At 40.8% G+C, this 25,701-nt stretch overlaps 1 protein-coding gene across 4 annotated transcripts in view; it reads right to left on the reverse strand.

Annotated features, from left to right (window-relative positions):
- Positions 1–5,780: 5,780 nt before the first annotated feature.
- DLG2 (discs large MAGUK scaffold protein 2) overlaps positions 5,781–25,701 on the reverse strand; it is a 1,231,136-nt gene continuing 1,211,215 nt past the window's right edge. For all 4 annotated transcript variants that reach the window (XM_081239496.1, XM_081239495.1, XM_081239497.1 and 1 more), the window contains 6 exons: positions 20,542–20,592; positions 19,257–19,358; positions 15,019–15,191; positions 12,737–12,846; positions 7,695–7,786; positions 5,781–5,956 (listed from right to left, as the gene is read on the reverse strand). In XM_081239496.1, coding sequence (XP_081095622.1) covers positions 5,850–5,956; positions 7,695–7,786; positions 12,737–12,846; positions 15,019–15,191; positions 19,257–19,358; positions 20,542–20,592 — 635 coding nt within the window. In that variant the 3' untranslated portion in view covers positions 5,781–5,849. The remainder of the gene's footprint in view (positions 5,957–7,694; positions 7,787–12,736; positions 12,847–15,018; positions 15,192–19,256; positions 19,359–20,541; positions 20,593–25,701) is intronic.

Genomic DNA, 25,701 nt, shown 5'->3' on the forward strand with positions numbered 1-25,701 from the left:
GTGCTGGCCAGGGCGGTATGACCAACAAGTCTGGCTTCCCCAGTGGCTAATCCAATTATGTGATAGTTTATCGTGAAGCAAAACGTACTTCAAAGTGATCACTTCAATGGTGAAATTTCAACCCTTCCACGGGAGGAATTTGTTTTGGTCCCCCAGCTGTCAGACCTGTGCCGTTCGAATGTCTACATGACAAGGAATATGTTTAACCTGGAGGGAAGAATCATCTGGCAGATTCAGGTTCTCAAGCCTGACATTTTTGGTATGCTCAGCTCTTTGGAGTTGGTATGTTTTTTGGCCCCAGTACATATGGAAAATTGACACCTTCTTTCCCATTTATGCCTTTCTTTGCATCATTAGTAGACAAGAAAAAACTATTTCTCTCTATTCTTAGGACCTTCTGGAATCTCACAATTTTGAAACTGGAGAATTGATTTTTTTTTTTGCAGGTAGATGTGAGGATCTTTAAAAAACCTATCATTTGGGCTTCCCTGGTGGCGCAGTGGTTAAGAATCCGCCTGCCAATGCAGGGGACATGGGTTCGATCCCTGGTCCGGGAAGATCCCACATGCCATGGAGCAACTAAGCCCGTGCACCACAACTACTCAGCCTGGGCTCTAGAGCCCACGAACCACAGCTACTGAGCCCGCGTGCCACAACTACTGAGCCCGCACGCCTAGAGCCCATGCTCCACAACAACGGAAGCCACCGCAATGAGAAGCCCGAGCACCGCGAAGAATAGCCCTCGCTTGCTGCAACTAGAGAAAGCCTGCGTGCAGCAACGAAGACCCAACGCAGCAAAAAATAAATAAATAAATAACCCAAAACCTATCATTTAGTACCTTGTTCACCCTTGGCAAATCCTGATTAAAAGCAGGCAAGATGGCAATCAAATATTTAAAAATATTCAAAAGCAGCACTTTCAGCTGCTCTAGTCACTGCCAGTATTTCTCAGAGCAAATCTACTCTAACTACACTTTAGCTCTAAAATCAGACAAGTCTGATAAAAATAGAAATGAATGATTCTATTCTTCGTGAAATAAGACAAATTATGCTTTGGGAGAAAATAATTTGCTATAAAGTATAAAACGTTTTAATATTTATATCTTATAATAAAACCATGACATGTTTATAAACACTCTATCAAGCATTGTTACAATGGGGCCACCGCTGACAACTGGAAACGCAATAAATATGCAAAGACACACTGAGTATGAAATATACATCTTGATTTTATAATCGTGTGTGCTTTATTTTTTACACAAATGGAATGGAAGTGTCGAATATTTACACTTAACAGGAGTGTAAGCTGTGCAGTGTCTCTGTAAACTCCAGCCCAGGCAAGGAGTATGTTTCCCTCCCTCCCATCCAGCACTACAGCTCGATGGAGAAGCATCCTGTCAGAGAGAAGCACAAAACTGTCATATCGAAAGGATCTCACGCATACAGCCTGGTGCACTCAGAAGTTAAGACACATTTAGGAAACAGATTCAAAAAGGAGAAGAAAAGTTTGCCATCTCATTGGGAGTCAACCTTGTCATTTGGTTGTCTGTCCTCCTGAGTTGCTAGGGAGCTTCTGTATTCTATCTTTTAGATGATCTTTGTCTAAATCATTCACCTGTCTTAGCTTATCCTCAGCTGCTACAAGAAACTGCACAGCTGTACAAGAAATGATTTCCAAAGCACAGTTTTCAGTGAGGAAGGATATTTACAGACTAAAGTGTGTGTGTGGGTTTCCATCCATTCATTTGTACCCAATGTAGTATGTGTATACATGATAGACATACCACATATACCATACGTACAGAGAAGTAAAATGTATATCCACAGAATTCTGTAGGGAGCCCTCTTTCAAATCAGTTGTCATGGGAGGTACTCCACATACTCTAAGGGAAATGTCCCCTTTTGTCCTCTTAGGAGTGACAGATTACTATGATAAACTTAGGAACTAGCCTGAGTCTTTGACTTAAATATTTTTGTAGGAATTTAGGCAGGACCAAGACAGGAAAAAAGAGATGTAATTTCACCAGCAAGTCCATTCAATCTCACCAGAGCAATCACCAGCTGAAAAGCAGAGGGAGCTTCACATGAAAATAGGGAAAAAAAAGCTTATGAATGGAGAAAAAGTCTCTCCAAACCAAGGTGATGTCATGGCTTCCATGAGAAGGAAGAGGTTTGGTGTCAGAATAATTGTTGGGGCCAGAGTCTGCCTTTATTGAAAGGAAGTGTCCTCAGAGCCGTGGGATGGTGCTGGGAGCGGGCTCACTTTGGACCAGGCTTCAGGCAGAGAGGCACCCAGGTGCCGGCAGGGCCCAGAGCACGTGCATCATCACTGCCAGGGCAGCGGTGCAGGCTGGCTCAGTGAGGCGTGATGGAGCTGGCTCCAGTGTAGGGCCTCATTCAGGCTCAGCTTTGCCTTCTGGGCTGCCTAGGTGAGACGGTGACCCAAAGAATTTGTGTCGTTAGTCCACTGTATGGACTTGCTGTCTGAATCAGCCATGAGCCCTTATAGGACAGAAATACTAAGGAGTGGGTTATGGGAGAGGAGATGATCAGAGATGTGAGAAGAGAAAGGACAGGAAAGGTGGAGAAAGAGGAAGAGGAAGGGGAGAGACTGAGACTAAAGAAGAGTTAGACAAAGCGACTGGGGATCAAAGGGGAGGGAGAAAAGAAGGAATGCAGGAGAAAGCCAACAACTCCGAGAAGACGGGAAGGAAGGATAAAAGGAGAGGTACACAAAAGAGAGCTGGAATGAGACAGAACTAGGAGGGGAAGAGCAGAGGGAAAGAATGAGAAGAAAAAAGAGGCAAGAGCCATAGGAGTGGGGAGCTTTTCCCTGGCTCGGAGTCCTGAAGGGCCGGCAGTAGGATCTAAGACAGCTCACAGGCACCTGAGTGCAGGCTTCGTAAAGATGGGCGCACTCAACAGAGCCAACCCAAAAGCTTGGAGCTGGAGAAAAAGCCTGCAAAGAAGTGGCCAACAAATCCTGTGGGAGGAGAGCAAAAAAACAAATGCCCCTGCAATTAGCTGACAAATGGGATTTTGATTTTGGTAAAGCTGAGACCCCCGTGGTGCTACACATTGTACCAGAGCATGAAAAATAGCACCAGTGAGAAGATCTGGCACTTTTCCGAAAGGGCCCAGCATGTGAAGGTGATGTTGCGCCCCCAGCAAGCCTTCAGATTGGAGAGAGCTCTCGACAAAGTTTGCAGTGTTAGCACCAGTCTGGCCCCAGGCTCCAAGTGCATTTGCACCAGTTGTAATCTGGGTAACTTTCATGCCATTTCCACACAAGTCGTCAGATTTGCTGCAAAACACACTGGGTTCACTGGAGCCGTAGAGACCTCAACATTGGGAAGCGCAAGACAACACAACAAATGGAGGTGTAAACGCTATAGGAAAAGACCCTCTCACCAATTGGCTTGGTGATTCTTCAAGCAAATATATATGTATATATATATTTATATAAATCTACATAAAAAAATCAGTGCAAATGCCAATTCTAATCAGAAGCATCTACACTAGGAAAATAAATAATTATATTACTACAAAACCAAGGGTTGGTGGTTCAATTTGATTGTACTCAGCCACAGCAATACTTAATATTAAATGGAAAGCACATCACATGACCCGTGGAAACATCTATTCATTAATGACAGTCCTTTAAATAAATGGTTGCATGCTTAGTTGAGAAACCAAAGAAGTTATCATGGTGGCCTAAAAGTAGAGCTGGGATCAGGAATGGCATTCTGGTGGCAGAAAACTTCTGGGAGTAAGATTGATGAAAGCAGGCCTTGACCTGAAACTGGCGAATTGCAGACATGGACACATTTTTGACATTTTGAGCACTCCAAGGAAGTCTTGGGAAATTTAACTTTCATCAGAGGGAAAAATGCACTGCTAGCCCTTCCATTGGTAAAGGTAGCCTCAAGACTATAGGTAGATGCATGATTTTGCATTTTTGTGTTTGTTTTGGTGACTGCAGCCAGGCAGACAGTGGTATTTTAGTGTAAGACGAATAATGCTTGTTTTTGGAAAGAGACCCTCATTCTGAGCTCTGATGTTCTTACTGTGAAGAAGCCCCATCACTGCTGATGGCTGTCTCTTGCTCTCCCATCCCAGCCTGCATGCTGGTTTGCTGCACAGTGTGGCAGAATCCCTGCCAGGTCTGGATGTACCCCAGAGATAAGGCGATGGGGCTTAGTTTGGGCATGTATACAACCCAGAGTTGAGTAGTTATTGAGATCACTGAAAAGTCTCTCTCTAAATGCCCTGGGCACAAGCAATGCTGATGTCACCAATGGCTCTAAAGTGGGATATAGGCTTCGGGAGTTTTCTTTTTGTAAATCATCATTATTGTAATTGCTAAAAAATAAACTTGGTCCAGGTGCAGCCCCCAAGAAAGGCAGTTCAGTTGGTTGAGCTCAAAGTCATTAATGGTCTTTCCTGATGGTTCTATCTCTTTGTCCGGTACACAGAAACAAAAGTCTGCACCCCTCACGGTCCCCCAACCAGATGCTTCCCTTCTCTCTCTCTTCCTCAGAGAAATAGTGCATCTTGGGACAGATCTCTCCATGGCTCTATACCATCTCTGGCTATTATAAAACCCTCAGTTACTTGTGAAACAGACAAAAAAAAGTCCTAATTATTCATGATGGCCAAAATACTAAATGATCCTTTAAGAACTGTAAGTTAACTAGGAACATTATTCAACTATTTGCATGGCAGGCCCAGGTTGTTTAACAAGAGAAAAGCAAAAGCAAAAACTTCCCTTTACATCATTTGCATGAGTTAGTCTCTGAAAGCCATCAGCTTAAAAAAATACATTAACCAAATGTCCTCCAAAAATATTCATGAGGGTAACTCATTAAGGGATGTGCTCCATGGGAGTGTATCACTAATGTGGAAGGGAGATCATGGGAGGTAAGTGAGGGAGAAGTCTTTGTCAGGCTTCAGAAGGAACTCAGATGCTCTCAATGGATCATTGGCAACAAAAGGGAGAGTGCAGCTTTCTGTTCTTGAATTGGATCATCTGCAGATAGTGCATACATTTAGTCTTTCAATTAATTAATCTTTACAAAATATTTCACAAAACTTCTTTAACCTATAGAAATTCATTTCTATACATTTAATATATTTTCATTATATAAATTATTCTCATCTTTAGTGCCTTCTTTTAAGTTTATAAATGGCAAAATAGACGATAAACAATCATAAAGCTAACCCCAGGTGGAATCACCTCCTCTCAGTGAGGTCAGTCCTCCACACACTCGCAAATTTTATGAAATGCTTGTCTTTGCAGATGCCAGGAAAAGAAACTACACACTTATCCTTCCCTGATATTATGCCGTCTCCAAAGGGACTCCTTTCTTTTTTTCCCTTCGTTCTTTCTTTTGCTTGTTAAGAAATCAAAGGAGGTGCATAGTTATAAAATTCGAAGTGTACCAATTACAGATGTGGGTAATGGGAAGGTTGGTGAAGTTCAAGTGCTGGCAACTTTTCTTTAAAGCAAAAAACACAGAGAGCTCAGCAGCTAAATCAGCTCTGGACATCTGCTGGGTGAGGAGGCTGCCCACCTCTTGGGCACAAAGCCCGTCAGAGGTTCGTCCCTACCCCTGGCACTCTGAGCAAACCAAAGCCTTCCTGCGTACTGCAATGTCTTTTCTGTCCCACCCTTTGGCCCCTCCTTCTCCTTCATGGCTTCAAACAGTTTGTGTTGTACATTCATAAGAATTCACATTGACTGCAAAAACATAAATGCAACAGAAACATAAAAGCCTCCAAGTAGTATATTATATATATTTTGTTCTTCTAAATGCTCTTCTGTCATCGTTGGAGGTGCAGTGGCTAATTTATAACTTCTCCTTTGAGGGAATCCAGATGAAAGGCCCAGATTGCTCTTCAATAACAAGCTTGCATTGGTTATAGATATCTTCTAAGGTGTCACCTTGGACAATAGCTAGAACAAAAGCAAACACACTGGAGTTAGGAATCACTCGCTGGCTGGTGAAGAACCACCATCAATCACGCAGCAGAAGCTCAAATAGTGACAGACAAACTCATCAGGAAGCTTAATATTACTTTTTATTAGTAAGAAAAAGCAGAAATTCACTTAAGCAAAGTCACAACGATTTAAAAAAATCCTTACAGGGCATGTCCTAGATTGGTAATAAATGCACCACGGTCTTCCTACTTTCTACATGTCGCTCTGTAGTTCTGCATAATGAATCATTCATTTATTTAAATTTTATGGGTGTGTACTCTGGGCCAGGCACTGAGCTAGGCATTGATCAATTTTCAGATTGAGAGCTCCCTGTTATTAAAGAAAGCCAGACTTATATTCTCCGTACTGTATTTATTTTGTAAGGGGCAGAAATTCAAGTATTTTAGACACAGAGGAAATAATAAAGATTTTAGAAGAAACTTTAGTTAATCTCCTCAACCTCCAAAACCTTTAAAAGAAAACCTCATTCATTCTCCAAGTAATCTGGTAAATTGAGATTTTACCTTACAGGGCTGTTTGTAGTGAGAATACCTTATGGGCAACTACTTGTAAAAAATATAAAAATAGGAGGAAACAAACAAACTGTGTATTACCTAAAACACCAAGTCACTTACAGTAGATTGAAATACATTTTATTATCTCCTTTGAACAGCAGCTATCTTGTAGATAGATATCCCAAACACATCAGTACTATCCATATGACACTAGGGCTTAAAAATAAATTGTGACTGAAACATGGTTTAGATCTGCAAAAACAATCCTCAGAATGTATTGATTATGATACTTTATTCCTGAATATAAACCACTGGTCAAAATGTACATTGTTTTCATTTAAAAGAACATCTTGGATATTCTTTTAGGATGAAACATAACTCATACCTTTGTTATTAACCAAAATGTTACTTAAGATTTACACAATTTGACATATTTGCAAACTGCTAAGCCCATGGCATTTTCATATTCTGAATGAGAGAAAAAAGAAAACACCAAACTTCATGCAAGGTAACTCAGGAGGAAAGTTCTTGTTTTTAAACCATCAGTGGTAAGGCAAATTCCATAAAGTTTGATTGCTCTTTGGATTTGATCAGTGTTTCATGAACGCATGTTAAGGCTAAAGAACCCAGGACGTGATACCCAGGACAAAATATCCCCCCAAATTCATGTTTCCAAGGAAATATTTAAAAAGAAAAAAAAAAAGTTTTGCATTGAGACTTGACATGGAATTAATTGAAACACAGGAAGTGTTTCAACATTTTCTTCAAGTGCTGCTAATGGGGAGACAGACCCATAGGTCCCTGAAGCAAAGGACAGAGGCCCTGGGCTTGCTTCCCAAGAGTAACTGTTTTGGACGGTACACATTTTGAGCCTTAAAAGTTTCTTTTTCAAATTTTCTGATGATCTCAGGGAGAGAAGCTGAATGAGGTATTAATGCTTAAAATCTCCTTAATAGCAGGAGATGGCTCAGTGGCATCTGCCACTCACGGTTTCAGGTAGGGCCAGTGGGAACCTGGAAGCTGAATCCAAAGAAGAAAGAAACCAGAGTTTTGGATCAAATGGGAGAAGTAGAAGGAAATAAGGGGTTTTTAGCAGGAAGGTCTTAGGGCCCAGGTACACCAGGCCCAGAGCCCTCTCTATGTCAAATGTCAGACAATTTATCTCCTTTCTCACAGCACAAATGTAAATGAAGTTTTACCTGTAAAATATTCTCCAAATTCTTGTTCTAGCTTAATTGCACGGTCATAGGTTTTCTTGGCTTGTTCCTCTGTTAAACGCTTATTCATCTCCCTGGGAAAATGAGAGTTTGCTATTAGAACAGAAAGGGAACATACCAAATCCTGAAAAACTACAATGCATGGCAAAAATGAGTCCTGCAGGAAGCCTAGTGTAATCTTAGCAGCAGCCTCCTAGTCCTCATCGGGACTCCTCTTTGCTGGAATATTTTCAGCCCCAAGGACTCCCTCCCACGGGGCTCACTCTCTCGGAGGGCAGTCTCTTGGTCCTACATGGGACTGAAGCAGAATCTGTCCCGCCATGATTTCCAGTCACTGGTTCTGTTCTCTGCAGCCCCGCAGAGTAGGACTGAACTTCCTTCCTCCATGTCAGGCCCTTGGGTCTTTAAGTCAAGTGCTGATGTGTCCCTCGAGGCTTCCGCTTTGCCAGGAAAAACTGTCCTGCTTCCTTCATCTATTCTCTCATTGGATATAATTTCCAAATCCTAACCTTCCTGGACAACCTTCCTTAGACTTTGTTCTCATCTATCTCAACCTCTTTTGAACATGGGATGTAGAATTGAACACAGTCTTCTGGGGTGGCCAGAGGGAGGAGAGGAGAGGAGATGGAGAGAAGGGAAGACACATCACAGCCTTTCAGAGCTCATTATATCTAAGAGAACAAGACTCAACTGTTCTCAGGTCCTGACCTCGCAGAAAGCTTTGATCTCTCGACTCTCCCACCCTCCCCAAGGGCTGCTGTTCATCTTCAATGTGGGCAGGAGACATGTGGAGTGGAGAAAGAGACAGTGCTTCCAACGAATTACAGAAAATGTGACAGGCCCCTCAGGCGTGTGTATCTTTCAGGCCGAAAAAGCATTCTGTAGCTTGCGCGGCTCAAGAGCCCTGAACTTCCTCTGTTTTTATAATCAATGGAATTTCAAGGAGCTGCTAAAGATGGCTTGAATTAAAGACACAGAGAGAATGGAACAATCAAAAGCGCTAGGACCAACATATTTTCAAACAGACTCTAAGCAAGTCATATCAAATAATGAGCCAGAGAGAGGAGCTTGGCAAGAAGGAATCTCCGATGCTTATTTTGTTTATTTTTGGTCGGACAGAAGAACAGGCTGTAAAGGAATTACGCTGGGCATTCTCTGTCCTTCTTTCTGTTAGTTTGTCAACCACTGGTGTATCATTAACTGTATGTTAGTGCTGCTTAATCAATCGGAAGATTATTTAAATCTAATCTAGTCTCAAGGACAAATTGAGGAGGGGGGAAAAGGGAGAATAACCTAATCTGTTGATTCCCAACCAGTGTCAGCTTTATCCTCCCATGTCCTCTAGGTGTTAACATTTTTTGCCAACCAAACTGTACTTATTAAGTAAGAATTATTTTATCTTCCCATTTTTTCTTAATCAAAGACTGACAATCATTGCCTCTGATCATCATAAGAATACGTATTCAGTGTGACTGCACTGATAAAAGTTCAGCCAAGAGCAAAGACAGTTTGGTTGGTCCATCGGGATGCATCGCAGGTACAGGTAGAATTCTGAAGGCATTGCTGCCTTAGCATGTCACTTTAGGATGCCAGACATCTGGGTCTGGAGCATGTAGTCTCAGGTTAATTCTTTTTTCAGAGCAAGTAACTGAGGTCAGAAGTAGTAAAGGGACTTGCCTAAGGTAAAAGAGTGAATTTGATGTAAGAACTCAAAGTTTTTTTTTTTTTTTTTTTGAAACCAATTTTTAGTGAAATAGACTTTCCAGTATACCAAGACTTTCTTTCAAAAGAGGCCCTTATTTAGAAAAACACAAAACAAAACTGAAGTCTGACACTAACACAATTCTGGACTTGATGTTGATGGCTGCAATATACAGAAGTGGGAGTTTCCTGAAGTCTTGTTGAAATAAACTCATCTTCAACTGAGGGATGGTATCTATAATTCTCTTCCTAAACAGCACTAGCCCTAGAAGCTTTGAGTGGCTGTCACTCTTGGGTGGCAGGAGATGCTGGGCTAAACCAAGGTATCTTCTCACAGAAAGAAAGTGTTTTGCTCCAGATGTCAAGAAATCATGTAGCTCTGGATCTTCTTTGACATCCCTGGCCCATACTGGTCTGTCTTCTCTGAATTCCCTTTGCATTTACTGTAGCAATACTGAATTTAGGATCTTATCCTCTAATACATGAACTTGTTTTGTCTCCCTGCCCAATCTGCTAGTTCTTTGAGGGCAGAGACCATGGCTTGTTCACTAGCATGTGGCATGGAACTGAGTCAACACTTAACTTATTGAATGAATAAGTGAATGAAGAAATGAAACAATGAATGACTGGAGAGCTAGACAAACATAATTATGATACAGTTGAAGACAGAAGTAAACACAGGCCATCATGGGAGCAAGAAGGTAAAAGCAGATTGGGGTGGAAGCGTGGAGAGCCACAGGAAAGCTTCTTATCGCCATGGGATGGGGGTGGGGAATAGAAGTCACATGGCGGTACAATGTAAAAAAACACCTCTTTCATACACGCCGTTGATTTTATGCTCCTCTGAAGAGTCAGCTACGTACGTGCTAATAAGTGCTGTGGTTTGATGTGGATGATGCACTTGAGAATAATGTGTGTGATGATGTATCAGTGCCTAAATGTGACAGCTGCCATGCTTTTGTTCCAGGTGACCTAGCCTTCACCCCTCCCTGAGGAATGGGCAATTCATGCCAGCTTTGCTCCTGAAGTAAAACCCTCAGAAAAAGAGTGAGCTAGAAAGTAAGCATCTAGCATTTCCTAATAAGATCACATTGGTTTGAATGTCACCGTTACGGCACTACGCCATATGATGTCAGAGTCAGCAAATGATGTCAGAGTCACTATCTCACTGTGGAGTCCAGCCTTCAGCAGGTTTAATTTTCCTGATGATACACGGCCGTGACAGGGCCCTAAGGCAAAACTAAATAAGTCATCTCATAGTTGTGGGAAGCAGTAGACCTTCTCCTACTGAGCACCAGATGGGAACATCCCCCAGTGTTGCACTGAACCAAATGTGCAGCTTTGGTTTCTCCCTCAGGCCTCCCTTCCCCGGGAAGCCACTTATCCCATTGCATGTTTATGATGTGAAAACTTATTTTTCTATTTCTGAAACGGGCCTTTAAGATGCTGTTCCCAGGAGGTGGGGGCCACATTTCTATTCTTCTTATTAATGTTAGCAGTACTAATAATATTTACGAGGCCCTTCTCAGATTATAAATCACTTTTACGCAAGGAAATTTGCGGTTGCTTAATTCACTTTGCTCAATGCCCAACACAGTAGCTTACATGAGGAGGAATTTAATATGTACCATTAGGGATAATACTATCAACAACCATTATTTTATCTTCAACACATATTTTTCCACAGTGCTAGTTGTGGGCAAAGCTCTTTATGATATAATTTAATACCTAAATTCATGGGGCAGAAGGTACTAAGAGTGACCTCCTGACTTTATTTTTTCATCCTGGTAAGGACCTTTGTCCATCTTTTATTTATGGGAGTCTACTCTGCTTTTAAGATATGCCTCTGGCAATTTCCCTAGAGGTCGACTATGTATTTAACTTAATTCTCTTAGACTGCAATTCCAGCTACTGTCGCGTCTTCCTTCTAGAGAAGGTGCCGAATAATTGGTCGATAACCTCTACAAGTAACTGCTTTCTCCTCTGGGATGAATGATTTCATTTTCTTTGGTCTTTCCATAAACACTGTTTTCTGCTACTTTGTGGTTCACTTCTGAACCCTGTCAAATGCTCTAATGTCTTGAGGCCCAAATGGAAGCATATTTGGGCAAAGCTCTTACAATGGACACACTGGTGTCATCTTTTGTGGCCTCTTGGAAATGGCACTGTTTACATAGTTTGTAATGATAAAATAGTTTTATTCCTCTTACAATAAAGTAACTTGAAATCTTTTATAGTAATAATAGCTACCATTTAGTGAGTGCTTATTATATGCCGAAGACCATATGGAGAACTCTACATTCAAGACGCTGTTTAACCTTGACACTAGCTCTATGAGGTCTGCATCATCAATGTGCTTAGTTTAGAGGTGTGGAACTAAATCTTACAGATGTTAAGCAAATTGCCTGAGCTCACATAACTGAACAGTGGCAAAGGAAAGAACCAAACCTAGCCCGACTAATTTTCAAGTCCCTGCTCTTAGCCTTTTTGCTCTGCTACTTTTACGGCTACTGCAGCGTCACTTTTGTACGAGAGTGGTCTACAAAATAATGCCACCAATTTCTATCAAATTGGCACAAAAAATATCGTTACTTTACAGCCAGATCATGAATATCTGCCCATTTTATTTACTGATTTTTGAAGGAAGATATATTACACATTCTCTTAAAGATAAAAAGAACAAAAAAATCCAAGTCATACATTTTCCCCTTGTTTATAAATGTACACAGGTCTGGAGCTATTGGTTAAGCTTGTAGATGTTTTACTGCCAGGCCACTAAGAAAACTCCCTATTAAGGACAGCGGTCTACATAACATGAGGTTTTAATTAAGAAACATGAGAATTCTATGCTATAACAACATGAAATGCCAATGGAAAGAGTCTAAAATATTGTTTGCTCCCTCTATGAAAACCCACACATTTAAAAAAATTTACTAGTGGAATTGCTCTCCAAAGTAAGAGATAATTTAAAGATGATTGCTTCCTATCATTTGGAAAGCAAAGCAAGATAAAACAAAAACAAACCAAACCAACCTACCTTCAAAACAGCAAGACAAAATGAAAATATCACACACACAAAAACAACTTGTGAAATGAAAATAAAAATCAAGAAACATTAGTGAGGACATTTTAAGGAATTATTGACATTATGTCTCTAGTGGTTCAAAAGAACTTTCACCTATCATTAAAAAAGGGAATTCTTAAAAAAAAAATCAACAATGGCAGTTCCCATTTGTAAGCATTTATGACAAAGAGCTGTTAACAATTTGCTCTGTCGTATGGAACAGGGGGCTGGATGAAGGCCGCCACTGTCCTCCACTTACATCAGAGGTTCCAGAGACTTGGGTTTAATGAAGATGGCAATGGGATAGAGCTGGGCAACTTGTAACCGCTTGATAGCATTTCCTGATACGTCAAGTATACAGTGTTTGCCCTGGAAGAAAGAGAAGAAAAATATGGAGTTAATCCAGGAAGAATGATCATAATCAAACCAAAAGGAAAAAAAAAAAAGTAAGTATGTTTTAGAGGGAGGTAAAAGATACTGGATTTCAAATTTTGAAAAAGAATCACTGCAAAGCATAAACAAAGGTTGATATACAGGGTCATAACCAAATGTTTGCAATAATTTATATTTCTTACTCCTTTACTAAGTGTCTGTCACTGGGATAGATATTTTACTTGTGTTATCTCAGTTAACTTTATTTCCTTAAATAAATACCTGATGCTTTGCACAAGGAAGCTGTGTAACCATATGTAATATGACTGAATCCACCCTCATGAAATGCTCATAAACCATATCTGAAAACAACTGTCAAAAAGAAATTTCCAAATTGTCAAAGAAGAAATTCCCTACCTATGAGGTACATATTATCAACTGCATTTTACAGAAGAAAAGACTAAGGCTTAAAGATACTAACTTGCCCAAAGTCTCAAACCCAAGTCTTACTGGCTGGAATAAATAGATATCTTATTGTCTCACCCTGACCAATGTTAAATCTGGAAGAATGGTAATCATGTGAGTTTAGAACAATCCCATAAACATTTGCTGAGTGTTTATATGTATCCTGCCTTTGATATGCTCAGTCTAGTATAAAGCAACAGACAGATACAAAGAGTTACCTTAAATATTTTATCTTAAATGCTGAGAGACAGGCTTGCGTAGTGTCTGTAAATATCTTGTTTCTTAACAAATAAAAACCCTATTACACTATAGCACACCTCATTTAACTTGGTTTCCACTGCAATGAGTGCTCAGAGCAAGGAGCTGCTTTATAAAGTATTTCTGGAAAAACAGACACATTTGCCTCACATCATATTCTGCCTCCTGGAGGGAAATGGCTTCATTACCCTGAGGCTAAAGAGCTTTACAAAAGAAGAGAAAAAGCATACTATGCAAATAGAAACAATCTTAAATCAATAAAAGGGGATAGAAACTCATCCATAATATCCATGTAAAAATGAAGAGTCCAGGGAGTGCTTGAGCTTTTATAGGAGAAACACACTAAGATGGCTCAAGCCTTTATCACTTAAATAAATTCCAAGTTTGCTATCTGTGAAATGCAGCAGTTATATAAAATGTCTAAATGCTGTTTGATTATTCACTGGCCAGAACAGTTCGAGATAACAAAGGTTGTGTCTACGAGAATAGATGCCATTATCCGGGAAGCTGATTCGAAACAGTATGATATAGCTCAAAGAAGCCAACTTTCCAGAGAGAAGAAAGCAGACCCACCTTCTTACTGTATTCTCAGACAGACAGGAACATTTCTTGTTTAATCTTTTTAACCAATACATTAAAAGGGGGGGGGAAAGGTTGTGTCAAATCAAATCAATCCAACAAATATGATTGCCTCTTAACTCTTTTTTTTCTTCTATGAAATTGGTTCTCTGTGTTCATAGGAGATTAGGATCTTTCTTTAGGCATTAGGATCTTACCTTTAGATCTTAAAGGAACACTGATTAGGTTCTCTGTGTTCATAGGAGATTAGGATCTTTCTTTAGGCATTAGGATCTTACCTTTAGATCTTTAAGGTACACTGAAGTGCTTTCCTATCCTATTCTCTCTTGAACATTCTTCTCATTTCCACGCCCTTGAAATTATCAGGAGGAGGGGAATCACAGCACCTATACCTCCTCTGAGTTAAAATATCTGCCAGCAACAGTCCAGGCAGTCCTCCCCATCTATCTACCCCTCCACCATGAGGATCTCAAGTTTTCAGGGAGATAAAAAGTTAACTCCTGCTAACAAAAAGAATTGAGGACCCTGATCTAAACAATGAAGAGTGACAAAGTTTTTAAAGTAAATTCAATGTTGTGGCCAAAGATAAGTGAGTCAAGGACAAAGTGAATCTCCATAAACTTCAAGCTGTTAATTGCCTTTAGGTTTATAAGCTCCTTTCCTCCTCTCCCTGCCAGGTCAGTCTTTATTGAGATTAGAGTAAAGATTAATGATCTTGCTCTAAAGGGATTCTCTGCTTAGAGGTCTTAAAAGGAATATTTAATCAAAATTTACAACTGAAATCAGGAAAGAGTAATGACCAAAAAAATGCAGTTTGCCACTTGGGAACCTTCTTCAGGGGAGACGTAAGATGATTGGGGAACATACCCTTTCTGCTACAAATCTCACAGACTGCACACTGGTTCCATATAAGTTGTCATTGTACTGGCCGGCTTCTATAAACTTGTGCTCTTGGATGTCTTTCTCCATTTGTTCTCTGGAAATGACAAAGTGATAGTCTCTGCCATCCACCTCGTAGTCACGCTTTGGCCTCGTAGTATCTTTATAAAACAAAAAAGATGAAAATAAGGTAACTTTATACTCATAAACTTCCTTTATACATATATTTTTACACCCTCAACACAGATATATAAAAATATGTAATATGAAGGACCATGACATAGTAGCAGGTACCAGGCTTAGCCTCCCACTGTAAAGACTATAAAACTAGACAAAATATATGGAAATATATTTTCAGGCATCAGACAACAGACAGTGCTGGGGCTGTAATACTTAAGAGCAACATGAAAGGACTCTGCATTACTCCATTTTCATTTCCAAATGGAGTGTCTAGAGGTCATGTAGTGCTAGGAGACTCTGAAGTTCAGCCAGACTGTGAATTTGGTTGAGACGCCAGAAGGGCTGCATTTTATGAGGTTACTCTCGACTTACTATAGACCCACCTCCAGAAACCCTAAAACCAAGTCAAAACTGGAAGAAGCTGATTTGTCAGTAAATTATTACCTGCCAGAACAAAAACTTAATATTCTATAAAGGAAGATAACAAAATCCAGATGCCCAATAAGGTAACATCACTATGTCTAGCACATGATAAAAGATTATGGGACAAGAAAAGAAGTAAAAAAATGTCTCATATTAAAAAATGGACATGCAGTATAAATATATTCGGGGATTTTAAAAGATGTAAAATGAGATGGTCACAGTTAAGGAGGGACTAAAAGTCATCAACTCTAACCATAGTTAGAAATGGTTAAACTTTTTGGCAAGAAGAGAGGGGAAAATAATTTAACATTATAAAAAAAAAAAAGTTAAGATAAATGTCGCATGATATCACTCATATGTGGAATCTAAGAAATACAACAAACTAGTGAATGTAACAAAAAAGAAGCAGACTCACAGATATAGAGAACAAACTAGTGGTTATGGGGGGGAGGGGCAATATAGGGGTGAGGGGGTGGGGGTACAAACTACTGGGTGTAAGATAGGCTCAAGGATGTATTATATAACACTGGGAAATGTAGCCAATAATTTTGTAATAACTGTAAATGGAAAGTAATCTTTAAAAATTGTATTAAAAAAAAGAATACAGGAGGGAGTAAGATACATTCTATACCTGCACTGCTCAGTGTGGTCACCAGCAGCGCCATTCAAGAGCACTTAAAATGGGGCTGGTCCATACGTGTAAAATACACGCTGGATTTCCGAGACTTACTACCAAAAATTATGAAATACCTCAACAATTTTTATACTGATTACAACTGAAATGGTATTGTTCTAGATATATTGGGTTAAATATAATTTATCCTTAACATTAAAAAAATGTTAAAATATTTTTGGTCTTTGACCCAGATATTCTTCTTAGAAATCCATCTTTAAAAATTATCAAAACTTTGCGGGGCTTCCCTGGTGGCGCAGTGGTTGGGAGTCCGCCTGCCAATGCAGGGGATGCGGGTTCGTGCCCCGGTCTGGGAGGATCCCACATGCCACGGAGTGGCTGGGCCCGTGAGCCATGGCCGCTGGGCCTGCGCGTCCGGAGCCTGTGCTCCGCAGTGAGAGAGGCCACAACAGTGAGAGGCCCGCATACTGCAAAAAAAAAAAAAAAAAAAAAAAAAAAAAAAAAAAAAAATTATCAAAACTTTGGATGAAGTTTTATCATTAAAGATATTCATTACATTAATTTGTAAATTATAAATAATTAAAACACATAATTATAATTGTATTTGAGTTATAATTCATAATATTGAAAAGTAGAGAAAACCCAAAATGCCCATAAGTGAGAAAGTATTAATTATGATATAACAATCATTTGAAATAGTTATAAAATTTTAAATAATATTAAGCAAAAAAATATATGTATCTAATGTGCCCAATCATGGAAGAAAATGCATGAAAAGAAAGAATAGGTAGAAATCTATGAAAATATTAGCAGTGATGTTACCTCTGGGTACCTTGTGGGATTCTGTATTTTTATTTTCTTGTTTAACTTTTTATCATTTTCCATGTTTTGTACAATGAACATGTATTGATTTTCATAAAATAGTGCTATTAATTAAAAAAAGAGAAAGAGAAGACTATGCAAGGTGGAGGGAAAGTAAAAATGGTGTTAAAGAATTTTTTTTTTTCTTTCAAAAGTGGAGGAACAAGCTGGGAGCTGTGACGAATGGCCTAGGGTTTGACCTGATCATTTCTATCTGGAGTCTCTCTGAGGGTATGTCCTGTGGCAAGGTCTCTTCCCAGAATCCTTGCTGAGAACAGTTTCATGAGATAGCACAGTCATCCTAGCTCCCTCCTGCCCATGTACTGCACACATGCAATTCTTGCTATTCTTCTGTATTCCGGGAGACACTTGCAGTCTTGAAATGTAAGAGACACTTCAGAGCATAAAGCTTAAAAACTGTAGAGTGAGAAAGAAATATCTGTTGAGATCAGATTTAAGAGCTCGATGATCTAATAAATTAAAATTCCCTGGTGGGTTTGTCTATGTACACAGAAGGCCTCTATGTATTTTTATGTGACACAGTGGGAGTAGAGATGGAAGTGGTGAGTTGGGTGGGTGGCGAATGGGAGGAGGGAGAGCAGATAGTCTCTTACAGGCATGTAGCCCTGAGTGTATCAGAGGGACCAGGAGACCTGATGGTTGTCCGTAATGACAAGAAAGCAGATTAAAGTTTGCAGTGGCCAGGAGGGTGGGTTAAAATTTTATAATCTTTCTTGTCTGCATCTTCCCAACTCCTGAGGCTGTGAAACACTTGGGAAAGGCTATTTTGTTTTGGAATGACACACGGCCCTAAGTCATCCTGAGGTGATTTTAATAGATGGCTTTGTTTCTGATCTCTTTTCTTGTAACTGAGGGTGATCATCAGTTAGATCCATTAAACCTGTAACCTGCCTTCACTGATTGAGCTCACTTTGCTGTTACAAAAAAAAACTTGCATGTCCTCCTAGCGTCACACAACCCAAACGATGTGTTTGCCTGAGCTGTTTTTCGGTAACTCAGAGTCAGCTGCGTCCAGTTCGAGCTTGAGCTGGTTAAGACCACTGACCCTCCAACTGGGCAAGTGTCAATGTCCACTTGGTGACCTGACATCAGGGGGTCCCAAACTCCACCCTCAGAACATGCTAATGCTGCGACTTTCTGAACATGCTTGCCACGAGGAAGCCTGTAGCTTACTTGAACCTGCACAGAACGACATTTACCTCACCTTTTTCTTATTTCCAATCACCCTTCCCCATGCTCCCCACACCTCAGGCCGCCCTGCTCCTTCGTCCCACAAATATCCCACAAATATCCCGTTTCTCGCCTTCGAGGAGGCGAGTCTGAGAGTCTGAGATTCGTTCTCCAGTCTCCTCACTTGGCTGCCTCGTGAATTAACCCTTCCTTTGTTGCAAACCTCGGCATCTCAGCAAACCTGGTTCGGTAACGTTATTCTATGGGAAAAGATGCTTCAGTGGCATTTCCATCAGTCAATAAGAACATATCGATGCCTATCAGTAATCCTATGCTATTTTATTTATTTTAAAAAATTTATTTATTTATTTTTGGCTGCATCGGGTCTTAGCTGCCGCACGCGGGATCTTTCATTGCAGCGCGTGGGCTTCTCTCTAGTTGTGGCCTGCAGGTTTTTCTCTTTTCTGGTTTTGGTGTGTAGGCTCCAGGGTGCATGGGCTCTGTAGTTTGTGGCACACGGGCTCTAGTTGAGGCACGCAGGCTTAGTTGCCCCGCGGCATGTGGGATCTTAGTTCCCTGACCAGGGATGGAACCCGCATCCCCTGCATTGTAAGGCGGATTCATTACCACTGGACCACCAGGGAGGTCCCTTTTTAAAAAACAAAACAACAACAAAAAAAACAAACCTACGCTATTTTAAATGCTATGGGAGATACAAAGAAAGGATTCATCCTGCCTTCTAGGGGACCACATCATTTACTCACTAAATAGAGAACAACACATGGCAGCATAGATGAAACGTGTTCGGCGGGGAAAATTAAATGAGATGCCTGGAAAATAGGTAACTGATGGTATCTGAATCACTGGAGAGACTACTGGAGGAACAAAATTACATTTTATCATCTCAAAAGGAGACAAGCTTTGTTTAGATACTTACGAGGCACACAGGAGCCAAATTTGTCAGGGAATTCAGATATCAAGTCGTCATTGATCCGATCCTTCATGGGGCCCAGAATAATCACTGGTCGGGTATAGTTTACTGCAGAAATGGAAAGGAAGATGCAGTTGAGGAGAAAGACTTGGAAACCACTGTGATCCTAAGGCAAAACTGCCAAACAACAAGAACTGGTAAGGGTATTACTTCAGTGGATAAACTGCCCATACAGCCCCGCATAGGGAAATTGATGTTTAACACTCAGTGTGTTGGCTGAGTCTACTTTCTGGAATTTATCTACTTTCTGGAATGTTTAATACCCAGTGTGTTGGCTGAGTCTACTTTCTGCAGGGAAAAACAACTGCAGTGTCTGTCAATGAAAAGAAACATTTGGAGAGGTTTTGCTTACTCTAGTTATACCTACACAATGACAAAACAACTACTGAATTTAGTCAATTGAATGGGAGAAAGAAGATTCCAAAGTAGCTATTTGACCATTGTTTAGGCAATGACTTTAAAAAGTAATCATCTGCAGTAATGACACCTTATGTTTTGCTTTTTGGGTTTTTTTTTTTTTTTGCGGTACACGGGCCTCTCACTGTTGTGGCCTCTCCTGTTGCGGAGCACAGGCTCCAGATGCTCAGGCTCAGCGGCCATGGCTCACGGGCCCAGCCGCTCCACGGCATGTGGGATCGTCACGGACCAGGGCACGGACCCATGTCCCCTGCATCGGCAGGCGGACTCTCAACCACTGCGCCACCAGGGAAGCCCACACCTTATGTTTTTATAATTTCTTTTCCTTAGCTCAAAATACTCTCCATACTCTGCTTGGATTTTCCCAATTCCTTTGTAATCATGGGGTTACAAGGAACTCTAAAGTTCATTTGGTACAATTCCTCCTCTGATGCCATTAGCCTCTGTATAAATTCCTCCCAGGCTTCGGAGCAGCCTAGAAGGTAGCTTATACCTTACGACAGGTATGCTAAGAAGCCCTTCTTAATACTGAGTGGATGTCAATCTGCATGGAGATTTTATGCATCGATCCTGCACGTGGGGATCTTTATGATTTGGATGTGCTCTTTCCCATCTGGAGGGCAGTTCCATTCTCTTGGGAGCTGTCGTTGCCCACATTCAGCAGGGAAGCTATTTGCTTGGTCACAGGGCCAAAGAGAGAGCACGGTCTGGCCTGGGAACTGCTGACTATTAAGGAGTTTATTTTCCTTAGTCCTTCACTCTTTCCCTTCTGTAATGGTGTCAATCAGGAACCAAAGCATGCTGGGAAACTTACTTTCCTGTCTTGTGACAGGCTCATAAGAAAGAATGAAGTCTTCTTGTCCTCCTGAGAAGAGAAAAAAGGAAAATTACGGTGGACTAACAACCAATCACAAACCACAGCTACAAGTCCTGCTCTGCAACCCAGGAAACAGACCCACTTCAGGGTTAATTTCCCTGCTCTCTCCCTCCTTGAACCATTCCCCAAATCCCTTCACCCTCATAAAGCTGTTTAGCAGTGTTACAGTGCCAGGTGATCGAAGGTCATAAGTCTAAGGAACAACTGGAGGCTGGCTGTCTAAGAGACGGCCTTCCGTCTGACACTGAGAAATGCAGCACTATGGCATCATATCCAGCATTCCTACTTAAAAGGAACCCATTGAGTTCAAGGAGAGGGTCCTTCCAATAGTTTACTGCTACATTACCAGAATTTCTGGACCTTTTATTTCATCTTCCGTTTTATTTCCCAAAGAAGAACGTTCAAAAGCAAATGTCTGCTTGTTTCATTTATGAGACAAAAACTTCATCGGCACACACTACAGGGCTCGGAGGATTTTACTCTGTTAATTCATCAAGAAAACGCTGGGTCAATTAAGAAGATAAAAAAATTGAGGAGGACCCTATATCACTGGTTCTAATTGCTGCTAAATCTAGCCTTGAAACTTTGAAAAGAGAAGTAAGGAAGACAATGTAGCATAAGGGTCGGCCCCTTCCAGTGTCATTTGCTATAAGTCTTCTGATTCACGATGAGCCTCAAGTCAACACATAACCATGAAAAGTAAATTGGTTTTAGGCAATTATTTTTTTTAATCATCTATTTTGCCCAGTTGATGAACTAGGCACGAGATTAGTCTGATTCAGCTGCAAAACCAGAAGGCTCTATTCTTTTATTTGCATAGGCCCAGGACCAACTATCTTTTGGTGGGGAAATTGTTTAGGGCTGTTGAAAAGGGCTTTTTGTATGCTTTTCTATAGAGGAGTGTAATATGAGGTACTGTTTCCTGAAACCAAGGGCAATGAATTTCATTGCTTTACCTCCTCATAGCCCCTAAAACACATTCACAGTCTGTCAAAGCCATGTGCTGCTCCTTCAGAAGTCACAGCCTCGGGTGAGTTAATTTCATAAAAGGAGTTAGTATTACAGACAGTTTTGGTAATGACAACTGATTTTGGGAAATTAAGCGATATATGGGTAAAGCTGTGAATTACAGCTGTCTTCCCTGGGGTGGGGTGGCGGGGGGAGTGAGGGTGTCTTACTTTTTCAAGTGTGAGAAATGGCCCCAGGCCTACGTCACATCTTACCTCACTCTCAAGCAGGGCCCACTCTCAGAATGGCACTGCTAGGCTACTTCCTAAAGTCACGGAGAATAGGCATTGGTGCTTCTTCTAAGTGGAACCTACTCATGGCTGCTCCAAAAGTGTTCAGGGAACCTTCCCACATCAGGGCAGGGGTTTGGTATGTGAGGAATCAGATTCATGATTTTTTTTTTTTTATTCAGGAAAGTGATTCCCTTAAAAAAAAATGAAACGACTAAAATTTACAGAGGCTGGGCCAAAAAATAATAAAGGTGATTGATTGCTAAGCTCTAGTTATCTAAAGGCTGAGATATGCAGAGGTCATAGGAATTCAGAGGATATGTGTAAAAATGGTCGGGGAAAAAAGCATAGCTTTAGACATAAAAGCATGGTAGACTAACACTGCAATGCTAGACTAACGTCCAGAGAAATCTCCATGGAACGATTAATATGTGGTAGGAGAATCCTGACCATGGGATAGATAACAGAGGTTTTAAATATCAGGCGATACTTATGCCTCTGCACCGGACTGGGAACCCCATACCACAGTCACCACTGTGTCCCCAGTACTTAACATAAAGAAAGAGGACAATGAATTTGCATTCTGATTCTAGTGGTAGGAGACAGGATGAGGAATGAAGCCAAAGACAGGTTCTACTTTGTGTTTCTGTCTATACCTTTCATTTTGGGAAGTGTGGTTTTCTCTAAATAAATATAACACCTCATGTTCCCATGGGAATCTCTTTACAATGGCCTTGCAAATCATTCTGATGGGACATTCTAAAGGCAAACCTTAAATAAAATATTTGGTGTCAGTAACTACAATGTGTGATTCAGAAAACTAGGACAAAGCAACATAGCTTTGATTGACTTTGTTAGAACAGAGTTCTGCAGTTCTTCATTTATCCATTGCTTTTTGGTTTACTTCTAACCTACAAAAAGCGCTGGTTCTTGTTCAGAGCAGTAAGACTGGCAGACAGCAGTGACAGCATCCCTTATGTCAAGGCCCATCCCAATTCTGAAGACCCTGTGACAACCAGGGACTATGTAAGGAAGCCTGCAGGGATGCTATGGCAGCTGGTATTACATAATAGCTGTGAACTCAGCACCTGAAACCAATTTTCACTTTCATGTTCAAGAATGAAAAGCCCTAGGGGTAATGGGAGGGAGATTACGAGGTGGAGAAATAAAAAAGCCACAGCAATGAAGGAAAGATGATTCATGTCTGCATAGCACTTTACAGGCTATAAAAGGCTTTCACAGCCATTGCCTCCTATTTTTCACAGCCATTTCTTTTGAGGTAGGTGCTCTGATGATCTCCATCTTACAGATGAAGAAGCTGAGGCTCAGAGATGGGGCCTGTTTCCTCAGTTAGTAAGCAGTAGAGTCAACATTCAAAACTACACCTTTTTTGACTCCTTGTTGAGTATATGGCACTGTCTCAAAAAGGCCAGGGATGGAGAATTCTCTGTGGAGGCTGGGATATAGGGGCAGAACTTACAAATGAACAAACGGTGGGTGGCAGAGAAAGGAGCTGAACCTGGGTCAGAGTCACTGACAGGGCATAAGGTGCTCCATCTGCAAACACCAACTCGTTTTTTTTTTTTAATGCTGCTGTGTCATCTCCATAAAATAGTCATCCTTAGTAGTTTTTCTATCTTTTGCTCAGGAGGTGTCGGCACTCAGAAATAACAGCCGACACAAGGGTACGAACAATTACTTGGTCTTGTTTTGGCAACTACATAGCTGGAAAGGGGAGAGCGGCACAGTACTGGGGGTGGATGCCTGCGGCTGGCAGAGACTTAGCAGACACCATTGTAACCATCTCCACGAACACTATCTTTAAACTGGAAGCAAGTCACAGTAAGAGGGATTCGGAGTAAGACCCTAATATGCCCTCATGATAAGGAAAAACAAGTTGTTCTTTTTTAGAACTTTTTCAAAACTAGAAAAGAGACAGGAGGGAAGTGAAGACCAGTGGCAGGACATTAAATGTTCTAAATTTAGTGTTTCGTGTCAGCACTGGATAAATTATGAAGAATTAACTGGGTTCCTAGAGCCATAGAATGTTAGTGCTAAGAAAGGGTTTGGAGTTCACGTGGTTTACAGGTGGAAAGTCTGTAGCACATGATGACGTCACTCCCCCTTCCAAACGCTCGACATGCACTACAAATCGATCATTGCCCGAATTACTGCTGAGCCTCACTTGGCCTCAATACTTTTCAATACAATTCTTCAGGCAGCTACTACCAGTTGGTCAAAGGGCAATCTTGATTAAAATCTGTTTCTTATATCTCTGTTCTAATCCAAGCTAGTCATTTTACATAGGAGAGAACTGAGGTTCAAAAACGTTCAGGGATTTCTTCAAGGTCACATGGTGAACTAGTGATTCAGTGTCTTCAAAGGATCTTGAGAAGATGTGTTACTATACACAGTGTCCTTAAAATCAGGCTTAGTACATAGTTAATGCTATATAAATATTGCTGCTTGTATTAACTTGATAGGTAGTATGAAATGGTTGAAATGTACTAGATAAAACATGAAGAGGCTTGGATTACAAACTATAGGGAAGAGTGAAAATGTGTAAGTTTCAGAATTAAACTCTTGATTGGACTTGCAGTGCCATCATATTGGTGAGGTGTATAGCCCTTTGGAACTTCAGCTTCCTCATCTGTAAAACGGGGTATTAATATAAGGTATATCTCATAATTTTGTTGCAGAAATCAAATGAGATAATAATAGATGTAATAAAATTGCTTTGTAAGGACTAAAGAACTAGAGGAAGTATAAGGGCAAAACTTGAGAAGAGTGGAGAAAGGAGAAGAATACGGGCACCATTTTGACTGATTCCAGAGGGAAAGTCTGGGGTCTCCTCATTTCAGTATCTCAATTTCACTCAGATCATTTCTTCAAGATCCTTGTTTTGAAAATCCTACTTAACTGATGAGCACCAATGGGTTAGGAGGATAATCATCAGCTCCCCCATACCCATAATGACATAAAGAGCTTCACTGGGCTTTAAGGAAGGCAGGTCTTCAGCTTGTAGAGATTTGCAAGGCTTGAGATGGCATCTTGCATAATTAGACAATGTGCATTGTAACTAACTGCATTTTAGCTGGTGCTCAATATACTTGGACTTCGGAAAAAATAATTATTCTATAATTATTGAGATGGTGCAGCAAAGGTCTGAGCTACTTATTAGAAACTGAGGTTAGTGTAAATTCATGTGTATGTGTGTGTATCTCAGAAAATATATGAGGCTTTCAAGTAAGGTTGGCACAATCTGTAACTCCAGAATGCAGTGTGGATGGTGCCCCCTGGAGCTGTGAGACACATGGGCCTGGGCTCTTCTTTCTAACCACTGACTACTTTTTTAGCCATTTTGTCCCTGAATGGACATGGAATGGTTCTAAGAGTAAAAAATAACACCTGAACATTAGTGAAAAGAGGTCTTTTTTGTATTTGTCCATACTGCTATCCACAAAACATAGAAGTTAGTCGTAATTACAGCAAAAGCCAGGAATTCAGTAGAAAAATCCAGCCTGGTTTGATTTCAAAATGGCACTTTCATGAAACCATGTCTGTCCCACGCCTCTGTCCTTTGTCACACCACTGCTCTTCCTGGAAAGTTTCTTCTTCAACTTACTGAGCTGGCAAGTGCCTCATCTTTCCAAAGCTCAGCTCAAAGGCCCCTTCCTCTTTGAAATCATCTCTGAAGCCCCACTATTCTTGGGTCAGACTTTTATTCTAGAAACAGCCACATTCTGTGCTTTTTTAATGTGCTGATCTCTCTCTCTCTCTCCCTATACGTGTGCTGAGTTCCAGAGTTCATTGAGATTCATATTGGGTCTTAAGGTGCCTATGAGAGAGCATGACATAG

This window comes from Mesoplodon bidens (assembly GCF_964165515.1).
Source record: "Mesoplodon bidens genome assembly, chromosome: 7".
Classification (NCBI taxonomy): domain Eukaryota; kingdom Metazoa; phylum Chordata; class Mammalia; order Artiodactyla; family Ziphiidae; genus Mesoplodon; species Mesoplodon bidens.